Source organism: Piliocolobus tephrosceles, chromosome 8 (assembly GCF_002776525.5).
Source record: "Piliocolobus tephrosceles isolate RC106 chromosome 8, ASM277652v3, whole genome shotgun sequence".
Classification (NCBI taxonomy): domain Eukaryota; kingdom Metazoa; phylum Chordata; class Mammalia; order Primates; family Cercopithecidae; genus Piliocolobus; species Piliocolobus tephrosceles.
Window position 1 is genome coordinate 58,234,311 of NC_045441.1, and position 12,339 is coordinate 58,246,649.

General features: G+C 45.4%; 1 protein-coding gene and 1 long non-coding RNA gene across 5 annotated transcripts; one reads left to right on the forward strand and one right to left on the reverse strand.

Moving 5' to 3' along the window:
- Positions 1-4,096: 4,096 nt before the first annotated feature.
- IL6 (interleukin 6) lies at positions 4,097-8,947 on the reverse strand. 4 transcript variants are annotated; one of them, XM_023215964.2, is made up of 5 exons: positions 8,812-8,947; positions 8,459-8,649; positions 7,290-7,403; positions 6,437-6,583; positions 4,097-4,690 (listed from the first exon to the last, which is right to left on the reverse strand). In XM_023215964.2, exons 1-5 carry the CDS (start codon positions 8,828-8,830, stop codon positions 4,523-4,525), a joined length of 639 nt encoding a protein of 212 aa, XP_023071732.1. In that variant the 5' UTR covers positions 8,831-8,947; the 3' UTR covers positions 4,097-4,522. The 4 variants fall into 4 exon arrangements, with proteins under 4 accessions (XP_023071732.1, XP_031791902.1, XP_023071734.1 ...); XM_031936042.1 differs by having other exon boundaries at positions 4,290-4,690; positions 8,459-8,580; positions 8,812-8,887; XM_023215966.2 differs by lacking the exon at positions 8,459-8,649 and having other exon boundaries at positions 4,290-4,690; positions 8,812-8,946.
- LOC111545051 lies at positions 8,473-10,677 on the forward strand. Its single transcript, XR_002732326.1, has 2 exons — positions 8,473-8,525; positions 9,382-10,677. It is a non-coding gene; the product is annotated as an uncharacterized LOC111545051 (long non-coding RNA).
- Positions 10,678-12,339: the final 1,662 nt, after the last annotated feature.

Below are 12,339 nucleotides of genomic sequence, written 5' to 3' on the forward strand. Positions count from 1 at the left end.
GAGTCACCTAAAGCTGGGGGTGGAGTGACACAAGCACCCCTGTGGCCACCACCACTATGACTGCACTGGGTCAGACCTGAAGCCAGCACAGCACTGGGTCTTACCCAAGGCCTGCTGTAACCACTCCCTGGCTACTGCCTATGTTTGCTGAAGGTCCTGGGGCTCAACAATCAGCAGATGGCAAAGCCAGCCAGGCCTGTGTCCTTTCTTTCAGGGTGGTAAGGTTCCCAGGGTAGGTCCAGAAGTGCCATCTGTGAGTTAGGGATCAGAGTGAAAAACCTAGAAGTCTACCTTGTAGTCTATTGTCTTGTGACTGAGCAGACACTCAACCTACAAGATGTGGTCCTTCTCATTCTTCCCTCCCCTTTTCAAAAGCAGAGAATCCTCACCCTGTAACTACTGCCCACCCTGCTCCCCAGTGGCCTTAAGGAGTGCTACCAGACCACCATGGATGTTCCCTTAAGGCCCTAGGTCTCTTAAGTCAGCTTGTGGTGAATACTGTCTGGCCTGAGACTCACCCTTCAGGGCAATAGGCCTCTCTCTGGCCCACGGCAGGTCTAGAAATGCCACTTATGAGTTAAGTCTTAGAATCAGGGAACTCAAGATCCCACTTGGTGCTCTACCCCCTTGTGGCAGTGTTGGTACCTAAGGTGCAACAAGATATAGCCCTGTTTACTTTTCCCTCTGCTTCTCTCAAGCAGGAGTTTTGCCCCATAGCCACCACAGCTGGTAATGTACTGAGTCTCACATGAAGCCAGCAAGTCTAAGAGGCTCACCCAAGGCCCTTGACATAGTACCTGGGTATCACTACTGGTTATTCAGGGCCCAAGGGCTTTTCAGTTAGCATGTGATGAATGCTGCCAGGACTGGTCCTTTCACTCAAGGCAATGGGTTCCCTTCTAGCCTAGGATGTGTCTAGAAACGTTGTCTTGGAGCTTGGGCCTGGAACGGGGGCCTTATGACTCTGACTAGTGCCCTATCCTGCTGTAGCTGAACTGGTATCCAAGATGTAGGGCAAAGTCCTCCCCACTCTTCTGTCTTCTCTCCTCAAGCAGAAAGAAAAAATCTCTCTTGAAGCTATGACTTGTGCAGCCTAGGATTAGGAGAGGGGCGAAGCCAATACTCCCTTGGCTGCCTCAGATGGTATCACAGTATGTCACATGTCCCCTCAGTCCACTAGGTCTCTGGGCCTTGTTCAGCCCTAGGACTTGCCTAAGAGTTGCAGTCCTTGAGGCCTAGACTGCCTTTCAAGTTTGGCCCTCGGTGGTGAGGTTTGTGGCCACTCAAGTTTGGACGGCTGGGATTGACAATTCCGCTTGGGCTAGGGCTGGTTTAAATGCTCCCTCTATGAGTGGACATCAGCTGAGTTTAGTCTGGTTTTTCTTTCTCCTCTAACAGGACAGTACTGAGTTCAATGCCCCACAATTGATGCGTTCTCCTTCTCCCAGTGCCCAGAGGCATTCTCCACATGATACCACTGCTGCTGTGGATAGGGGAGGGGTAGCATCGTGATTCAGGACTGATTTTTAATTTCTTCAGTGCCTCTTCCAGTGATATGAAGTTAAAACCAGGTACTATGTGTGCTCACCTGAGTTCTGATTCTTATGAAGGTGTTTTTTTTTTTTTTTTTTTTTCTGTGCAGATGGTTGTTAACTTGGCATTTGTGGTGGCTATGGGGCAAAACTCCTGCTTGAGAAAAGCAGAGGGAAAAAGTTGTTAACTTGCCAGGGGGACCATTGGAGGAGCTTTCTATTCTGCTATCTTGCTCTGCCTCTCACCCACTTTCTTTTTCTTCCTTTTCTTTCCTCTAACCTCTTCATTCCTTCCCTCTCTAGATACTCCCCTCTGGCAATGCATGCTTATCTAATTATACTCTTGCTTTAAAAATCCCAGAGGCTGATCTTTAAACAAATGAGGCAGGGAGCCCCCATTGCAGAATCCTCCTGGTTAGAAGGAATCATGAACAACGAATCCATCATCTGGCTGAAGTTAAGATGACGCCAAACAGACCTCCGGACAGGCGGTTACCTGAGATAGCCATCAGAACAAGACACACAGACCCTACACCACACACCACTCCCACATATCTCCCATACCAAGTTTCTCTTTAAAAACTACTGTGATAAATTTTAAAATTCAAGATGGTACTTTCAAATGCTAGCTCACCATCTTATTGGTTTACTGGCTTTTTGATGAACTGGCTTTTCCTCCCACCATCCTTGTCTTTCATGTCTGGCTTTTGAGTGGTGAGCAGCCAAACCAGGGCTCACTTACATTATCGGTGCCCCTAGTATGGGTTCTCAGCACAGCCCACATTTCTTTTTGGAAACCTCATCACACTTACATTCTTTATTTAATATCTGTTTTCCCTTCCATAGCGTACTGCACAAGAGGGCAGGGATCATATCTACCCTTTCACTTCTTTCTCACGAGCTTTCCCTGACTTATCTATGATACTCAACCCATTTTTGTTTGAAGAATGAAGGCATCAGTTGACCGCAATTTCTCTTTGTTCTTTGACTTGACCCTAGTTTTGGGAAGCCCACTTGTGATGCGTGGTTTCTAGAAATCAGGGTATGTGGCTCTTTTCTGGCTCAGCTGCTCTCGGTTTTTGGCCTCTGTGGACTTTCCCTTACCCAGAAGAACTCCTCCCCTGGAGGAAGAAGTCTGTAGCGGGTAGGGTGGGGAAAAGCTTTATAAGGAGACAGAACTTTTATATTGCTGGGGTTAGAAAGGGGAAATCTGCACCAAATTCCCAGTGTCGTGTTGAGATGGATAAGCGAGGCCATGTTAAGTTGCCCAGATTGCCTCTCTCACTACCACTCTGGATGGGGGAGGGGAGAGGGCAGATGAGGATTATTGCCAGTGGCAAAGGAAATGGAGGTAGGTGTACATGCACTGGCTATTCATTGCCTTCTCTGGAAGTCCTTTGAATGTTTCTTTCTAATTGCTATTTTTCCTTAAGATGAAGATACATAAAAACACAGAATTAGTGATTTCCCCTAACGCTATATGGCTACAAGAATTGAGGTGTCTTCTTATCTTTCTTATCTTTGATCATCTATATATTTTTTTTTTGCTCAAAAAATATTTACTGGGGCCTTCATTGGTCAGGTTTGGGGCCATGGGTACAGGATGCAAAGATTAATAGAGGAAAGAGTCTTTTTTTAAAAAAATTATTGGTTATTATTATTATTATTTTGAGACACAATCTTCCTCTGTCGCCCAGGATGGAGTGCAGCCCCAGGGTCTACCTCCCGGGCTCAAGTGATTATCATGTTTCAGCTTCCTGAGTAGCTGGGATTATAGATGTGCCACCACGCCCAACTAATTTTTGTATTTTTAGTAGAGATGGGATTTTGCCATGTTGGCCAGGCTGGTCTCCTGACCTCAAGTGATCCTCCTGCCTCAGCCTCCCAAAGTGCTGGGATTATAGGCGTGAGCCACTGTGCCTGTCTTGTCTTTTTTTTTTCCCCCTGAAATTAGTTTTAAGTCATGAAAGGAGTCTGCTCTCTTGAGGCATCCACATGCTGGCTGAGAAGGAAAAAACCGTTGATTTTAAGGTGCGGTACAATGTGGTAGATGCTTTGACAGGTAGATAGGTGCAGTGCTTTGGAACCCAGGAGAGGGAGGCAGAACTTCTAGTTATTATCTGGAAGCTTGTACATTGTTATACCTTATGCAGTGGTTGTATAGTCCCAAAGACTTTGATTGCAGGTTTATAGATATTCCCTATATTAACATGTTTTGGAATTTTCTACATCATCCCTCAGTTCCTGGGAGGCAATGGGACTTACAAGTTAAGAGTAGAGGACCTGTAGGTAGGTAGACTTGGATTTCAAATCTGGGCCCCTGCCTGACCTTCCAGCTGGGTGGCTTAGATAAATCAGTTAGACTTCCACAACCAGAAAGCAGTGTGCAAGTGCTGGCGTTAAATGACGTGATGGATGCAACACATTTAATGATGCCTGGCATGTAGTAGGTGCTTTTATGTATATATATCATGTGATTGATTATAGCTTTTTTTTGGTGGTGGTGGCAGTGACATGAAACTTGTTTTTATTAAGCTTCACGTGACACACACAGACTAAGTTGCTGAATTTTTAAAAATGTGATTTATTGGTATAAAAACCATTTATACATTATATAAATACAATATAAATATTTCTTTAAAAAATATGTATAAGTTAGCCATTTATTTGAGGTAAGCCTACACTTTCCAAGAAATGATCTGGCTCTGAAACAAAGGATATTCAAACTACATAGCCACTTTCCATTGTTATTTCAAAACTAATACATAGAATATTTCAAGTGGTACTTCATAAAAATATAAATATCACTTACATAAATTAACTCAGCTTCACATCTTTAAATATTAATAAATTAAAAATAATTAAAATAGTGTCCTAACGCTCATACTTTTAGTTCTCCATAGAGAACAACATAAGTTCTGTGCCCCGTGGACAGGTTTCTGACCAGAAGAAGGAATGTTCATGAACAACAACACTCTGAGGTGCCCATGTCACATTTGCCGAAGAGCCCTCAGGCTGGACTGCAGGAACTCCTTAAAGCTGCGCAGGATGAGATGCGTCGTCATGTCCTGCAGCCACTGGTTCTGTGCCTGCAGCTTCGTCAGCAGGCTGGCATTTGCGGTTGGTTCAGGGGTGGTTATTGCATCTAGATTCTTTGCCTGAAGGAAAATGAAAGCAAAAAGGCTTGTTTAAATATTGAATAAATCCTTTGCAGTGGAGGGATGCTCTGGGCTATGGGATGATGTTCAAATGTGAAATGTGGGGTGAATGAGATTAACTGGGGTGCCTGCTCTGAGTAGGATCCTTCCACAGCAACGAACTTCTTCTTCTTTTTTTTTTTTTTTGAGGCAGGGTCTCACTCTGTCACCCAGGCTGGAGTGCAGTGGTGCACAGCAACCTCCTCCTGGGTTCAAGCGATTCACGTGCCTCAGCCTCCTGAGTAGCTGGGTTACAGGTGTGCGCCACCATGCTTGCGTAATTTTTTTGTATTTTTAAGTAGAGATGGGGTTTTACATTGTTGGCCAGGCTGGTCTTAAACTCCTGGCCTCAAGTGATCCACCCACCTCAGCCTCCCAAAGTGTTGGGATTATATCAGCACTGTGCCTGGCTCACAGCAACTAACTTCTAATCATCCCTTTGCTGTTCTGTCTCCCATTAGACCACAAACATCCTGAGGGAAGCACCACTATCTTTTTGTTTGTTTGGTTTTGTGTTTTTGTAGTGATGGGGTCTCGCTTTGTTGTCCAGGCTAGTCTTGAACTCCTGGCCTTAGGAGTTCAAGGAGTTCTCACCTTAGGCTCCCTAAGTTTAGGGAATACAGGCATGAACTACCAAGCCTGACCAGCATCACTATCTTATTTGTTTGTATTCCGTCATATGAAATAATGCCTGGCACATAGTTCATATTTAGTATATGAATGAAGAACCTATACTTAAAGGCATTTTAATATGGGTTCTTCAGTGGCCTCTAAATCTAATACTTTTCTCCAGTTTCCCTCTCACCATCCCTTTAGGATCTGTTGAAAGACCAGTGATCTGGTGGTGTAAAGAGGACTGGGAAACTTTCACCTTTCCATAGACCCACCAGATGGGATAAGTAACTTATGGAAGGCCTTAAACCTCCCAGTGTGGTCCTGGAATTCTGTAGCATCACCAGGGATATAAGCCTGCTAGAAATATGACCCTCAAACCCACCCAAGGCCTGCCAAGTCAGACTCTACACCACAACAAGATGCCCAGGGAATTCCCATGCACATTCACATAGGAGAAACCCTGGCATAAGGCAAACAAGTAGAAATGGCAGAGGCAGGATCAGCACCAAGGGTTTCCTTCTAGGCCCTTACTTATTGAGCTTTGGCTTCTCCACATGCTAGCCAGCAACTCTTTACTCCTTGCTGTTTGAATAGCCAGCTACTGGTGGCCAAAGCCCTTGGTACCTCTTTCCAGACTTGAATCTCTGACCATTTCTCTGAACTAACTCTCTGGTAAAAGGTAGGAAAAAGAGTTGAAATAACTACAATGAGAAGAATGCCACTTGGCAATAACTAAAATCTTAAAATCATTTTATGCCCCTTGGTCTTTGTTTCTGTGCATCACTGGGTGGGGATGGATGTACTTCTTTCTGCCCTTTTTTTTTTTTAATCTCTTGCACTATTCAAAATTGATGTTAAAATCCACCTCAGTTAATATAGTTTAAAGTACAGTTATTGATATCCTTTGCAGAAGAGAGCCAACCAAACAAAAAAAGATTTAACAGTAACTATCAGAAACTATTTCTCAGACTTTTTTTGTTTACATGTAGCCTTCTCTTTTGGAAGTGGCATTGCATCCCTGAGTTGTCCAGGACACTGTCTTTTGAGCCTGTCTTCCCCCACACCAAGGTGAGGGAAGGAGGACACACCCACCTTTTTCTGCAGGAACTGGATCAGGACTTTTGTACTCATCTGCACAGCTCTGGCTTGTTCCTCACTGCTCTCAAACCTGTTCTGGAGGTACTCTAGGTATACCTCAAACTCCAAAAGACCGGTGATGATTTTCACCAGGCAAGTCTCCTGAGAGGAAAGATGGTGGGAAAATTGGTTATTGCCAGGAGATAGAATCAATTTGAAAAGTTAAAACTGCCACAATCTGACGTATTTTCCCTCTGCTCATCTAGAGGACTTCAAGTACCTCTTAGGCAGCATGTTTTGGGACATTGGACAGCATCATTTGAAATAACTAGACAATCAGAGGCCCCATGTAATTAGTTTTACCCAAAGCCCAACAGATGCTAGAATGTGGCAGTGGGGATCCTTCTCTGATTCTCCCCCTTAATGTTCTTCATACACTCTTGCCCTTGTCAATGCTGGGCTGGAACCTCCTTTTATAAAATAATCAGAAGTCAGTGCAGGTTATCTCACTGTGGAGAATGAGCTGGGCATGGAGGGAGGGCAGACCTGGACCCTGCCAGGGGCAGCCAGAGAGGGAAAAGGCCCTGAGACCACCTTACCCAGGATGAACTAATTAAACCTGTGGGAGTTTTAAACATTTGACAGTTGTTAAAATCTCAACACAGTGGGACCATCTCTGGCCATACTGGTCCAAGAATTAACTACCTTTAAAAAAGCTTGAAGTTGGCCTCCTCATGAAATTTACATAACATCTTTACATTTACCCCCTTTTTATTGCTGACTGGATCTATATGTATACAGGCACTGCAAGCAAGAGGGTGAAGTTTTGCCTAAGGAATAGTGAAAAGTGAGTGTGACAAGTTGGTACCTCATTGAATCCAGATTGGAAGCATCCATCTTTTTCAGCCATCTTTGGAAGGTTCAGGTTGTTTTCTGCCAGTGCCTCTTTGCTGCTTTCACACATGTTACTCCTGTTACATGTCTGGGAAAGAATACCAGAATTGTTATCACCTAAGTGCCCCTATAACAAACACCACTAGAGGGCTTTTTCATTGTTCAACCACAGCCAGGAAAGTCTCTAAGAAAAATGAAGCCACAACTCATTGGCATACTGGCAAGCAAATTCCAGTGGAGTGGGGGCACACTTGGGTTCAGTTCCAAGCTCACCTGTGACTTCAGGTGTGTTACTTAATCCTTAGTCTCAGTTTCCTTATCTCCAAAAACCTTCCTTGCAAATTTTGAAGATTAGACACAATACTTATTTAAAGTGTCTGGCGCACAGTAGATATTTAATAACAGCAATTTTGACAATAATTAGGTGAATATACTTCAAACCATAGAGTGTTCCAGCTGGAAGGACCTATGAGATCACCTAGTCCACCCCCAGTTTTACTGATGGAGTCCAGAGGTGGTAGGGAATTTACCCAAGATCACGAGGCTGGTTTGGCAGAACTAGAATTCGAGTGTGGGCTCCCAATCTCCTCTCCTGTGTTCTTTTCTTTCTACCAAACAGGACCAAAATAGCTTGCATTGAAAGTGGGGAGATGCTTTAACCTATTTATGATTTGCCACTTTGGTGGGCTCTGAGGTATGAATCTTAGCTGCAATGGCTTTGAGGAATCCTAACCATTGAGTTTACATAACCAAAAAGTACTGCAACTGCTCTGAGAAGCTGAACATGCCTTTCAGGTGGCACTTTTCTAGTCCTTCCAAAGCCCAAGGGACAAAAAGGAGCTTAACAGACCTTATTTTTTGGTAAGGGAAAAGGAAGCCCTGAGAAGCAATGACCCTCAGCTCATGCCAAGGGTGGGCATGGATTTCAGACCCATTCTGCATTTTCCAGAAAGGAAAGGAACCTCCTGAGACCAGCAAAGGATAAATACAGAAGTCAGTCTAGTCGGCCCCGTTGGCCTCAAATCTACAGTGCCCTAGAACCCAGCAAAGACCTCCTAATGCGGGCAGCCCCAGTCCACAGACAGGGGCAAGGGGAACGCATGCGCACACGGGCCCTTCAGCCCCTTTGCCAAGCCTACCCACCTCCTTTCTCAGGGCTGAGATGCCGTCGAGGATGTACCGAATGTGTTTGTCAATTCGTTCTGAAGAGGTCAGTGGCTGGCTGTGTGGGGCGGCTACATCTTTGGAATCTTCTCCTGGGAGTACTGGGGCAGGGAAGGCAGCAGGCAACACCAGGAGCAGCCCCAGGGAGAAGGCAACTGGACCGAAGGCGCCTGTGCCAGAGGGGAGTGAGCGGCGGCGTGAGCTGACAGCACAGCTGGGAGCCTGCCTCTGCTGCTGGCCGCCCGCCAGCCCTCGCTGGGCCACACACCCCTCCCTCACACAGGGCTCGACCGCCGCTGGCCGTTCCAGGGCTAGGGATTTCCTGCACTTACTTGTGGAGACGGAGTTCATATCTGGGTTCCTGGAGGGCAGATAGAGCTTCTCTTTCGTTCCTGGTGGGCTCGAGGGCAGAATGAGTCTCAGACATCTCCAGTCTCATATTTATTGGGGCTTGAGACTCTAATATTGAGACTCATGGGAAAATCCCACATTTGATAAATCTTTGTTGGAGGGTTAGGGTGGGGCCAGAGCGGGTGGGGCTGATTGGAAACATTAAGATTGTGCAATGTGACGTCCTTTAGCATCGCAAGACCCAACTAGGGGGAAAAGTGCAGCTTAGGTCGTCACTGAGGCTAGCGCTAAGAAGCAGAATCACTCTTCCTTTACTTTCTTTTTTTCTTTTATTAGTGACTCAGCAGTTTGGCATGTCTTGACAAAGAGTAAAGCTGAAGTCATGCACGAAGTTTTACACAGAGAAAAAAAATAAGCTAAAGCTATGTTTTTTGAAAAAAAAAAAAAAATTCAGTGACCAGATTAACAGGCTAGAATTTAGCATTCCAGTTAATTTGTATTTGTAAAAACTGACGATGTTCTGAACTGAGTTTCCTCTGACTCCATCGCAGCCCCCCAGCCTGGAGTTAGGAAGAAGGTAATGCTACCAGTCGTCTGAGTTCTTCTGTGTTCTGGCTCTCCCTGTGACCAGCTGTTGTAGAATTGCCTGGCCACCCTCAAATTTCGTGCAGTTACTTCAAGGCGTCTCCAGGTGGAGTGTGTGACTCCTTTTTGCCACCGCGTGGCTTCTGCCACTTTCCTCTTCACCTTCTTCAACCCACTTAGAGGAGGCTGGCTGCTACCCTGCCCTCTCCCAGGTGACCCCTTGGGAATCCTCCCAGTGAAGACTTTGCTCTCTCTGCCAGAAGCTTGCCTTGTGCTGCCAGTGCTTTCCCCATTGCCACCTGAGTCTCTTCACCACTGTTCCACTGGGTCTCCTGGAGCCCTGAAATTACTAAAGCCCACTTGGTTCAGGGAAGAAAGGGGGAGAATACAACTCACCTCTTTGTTGGGGATGTCAAAGGAGGACCTTGTGGCATCTTCTAGAGCTTGTGTTTATAGCTCCCTCTCCCTGTAAGGCTTGATTTGAAATCAGAAGAAGCTACAAGGAAAGTATGGACGTAGGCACGGCTCTGGGCTCTGAACCTGCTTCCCCATTGGCACCCAAAGATTTCTTATTGGGTCAAGCTTGTTCAGAAGCCCTCTTCCCTCAGAAGGTGTCTCTTGCAGGAGGATCCTTGGTCTCATGCAAATGGGCTCTAGACTAGGCTGTCCCTCCAGTCTCCAGAGACCCAGACAGCTCTGAGATGGCTTCAGGCTGAAACCAGACTCTTGCACAAAACCAAAACACTTATTTACCAAACATGGTGTTAACTTCACAATCGGTTTCTTTGCTTTGCTAAGAAGAGATCTCTTCAAGATCGATAAAACAGTGACCTCTGTTGGGCATTTACTCAAGTTTTGTTTTGTGCATAACATTTCAGGACCCGCCTGTTGGGGAAAGTGAGGTCATCCATTCTTCACCGATTGTCTAAACAGAGAGACAGTGGTCTTCTGCCGCGGTGGGATTTTTTGGTGTGAAAATGAAAATGGGGGAGGATGGCTAGATGGTTTCGCTTTTAGTGCTCTCTGGTCTTAAGCAACGTAGACACTCCTGAACCAAGTTCTCTTTCCTGCATGAAACAAAGCCACTGCTCCCAGCTCCGCAGCCGTGCATTGTGTTCTGTCTATGTAATGTGAGATTGCTTTTGCTCAAATATCGATTTTTTAGAAAATACAATTCAATGAATTTCAAGTACTTAAACTGAGTGACATAATACAACACACAGATTTATCTTTTCAATAAAAAGTGTTTTTTTAAATAGGAAGTTCGTGTTCATAATAAAATGTTCAAATAGGACATCAGGGCATATAGGGAAAAGTGTCTCCTTCCTATCCTGGCTCCTTTTTTCAGAGGTAGCACCTAATCGCCTGTATTTTCAAGCAAACCCTCTGTTATCCTAGCCTGGGAAAGATTTTCTCGTCTTCCCAGCTGTTTGATCCTGGCTGTTATATCAGGGATCTGTGCCCTTGTTTGTTCACCTGTAAAACGGGGATAATAATAGTTCTTCCCTTCTAGGGCTGTTGTGAACATGGAACATGATGCAATATAAAAAAATTCCTGGCGCATAGTAATCCCACAATACATGCTAGCTCTTTGAACATTCCTTGGCTTACAGTCTCTGCCTTGGAGAACTCTTCCAGCTTGGCTCTATCAGTTCACCTGGTGCCTATGAAGGAATTATGAATGAGCCAGGCTTCTGTACCAGCAATGAGCTGGTCTCCCAATCGTTTTCCCTAGAAAGAAATGAGATTCTGTGTTTTGTTGAAAATGCCTTATGGCACAAAGTGCAAAATGAAAAATAATAATAATTTTCTCTCTTTTTTGAGAACATTAAGATCCTCAAAACAGGTCTCTTGTTTTAGATAATTAGTCCAGCTTGTGTCTTGCTCCTACTAGACTTTTTCCAAGCCTTCCGCTAAGTGTTTTTATGTCAGAAGTCCACAGCCTTCCCTGTGCATGGTGATTGCCATTAATTCAAACTCCTGAGAGTGGCCCTCGAGGGTGAAGGGGCCTGATGCTTCTGGGGTCAAGAAAGGGCAAACTGTGGGAATGCATGCGTGCAGGGAGCCTGGGGACGCTGTCTGCCCCTGCACATCACAGCATGGCACTTTATTAGTATCAATGCCTTGGGCTAGAATTTGCTTGTGGGAGAGATGAGCTCTCCCTTGCTCCAAAAACGTTAATGTAACATGCGCAATCCCACAATGATAGCTTCCTTCCTTTGCATCTCAATGGATTTTTCGCTTGGAGAGCTCATTCCTTGTTTTTTCTTGTTTTGTTTTGTTTTTTTCTCTTGAGAAGGAGTCTTGCTCTGTCATCCAGGCTGGAGTGCAATGGCATGATCTTGGCTCACTTCAACTGTCCCCTCCCAGGTTCAAGCAATTCTCTTGCCTCAACCTCCTGAGTAGCTGGGACTACAGATGCACGCCCGGCTACCTTTTGTATTTTTAGGAGAAACGGGGGTTTTGCCGTGTTGGCCAGGCGGGACTTGAACTCCTGACCTTAGGTGATCCACCTGCCTCGGCCTCCCAAAGAGCTGGGATTACAGGCGTGAACCACCGTGCCCAACCCCTCGTTGTTTTTAAAGGGCAGTTTTAGGTCATAGCAAAATCAAGAGGAAGGTACAGAGATTTCCCATATATCCCTCCTCCCTGCAACTCTCCCCGTATTTTAGTATGCATACGTGACCCGAAGAGGCTGTGCTGTCAGCATTTATTAACTAAATACTTTAGTTGCTGGATTGCATCACAGCTGATTTGAAGCGAGCACCAGCTGAGATTAAGAGAGTCCGGACAAATGGGAGTACACAGGGAGGAAGCAGCAACTTGGCTTCCTATGCCACCCGTGTAGGACTGGCATGTCCTATCTGGATCTCCCAGAATTACCACCCATGACTGCTTTCCTACGTGGTGGTGGAGTCCAGTTC

Coding starts and splice junctions, on each gene's coding strand:
- IL6 (XM_023215963.1), bottom strand. CDS start 8,830: ATGAACTCCGTCTCCACAAGTAAGTGCAGGAAATCCCTAGCCCTGGAA. Junction 6,584..7,289: donor TCCAATCTGGATTCAATGAG/GTACCAACTTGT, acceptor CTTTCCTCTCAG/GAGACTTGCCTGGTGAAAAT. Junction 4,691..6,436: donor TCCAGTTCCTGCAGAAAAAG/GTGGGTGTGTCC, acceptor ATTTTCCTTCAG/GCAAAGAATCTAGATGCAAT.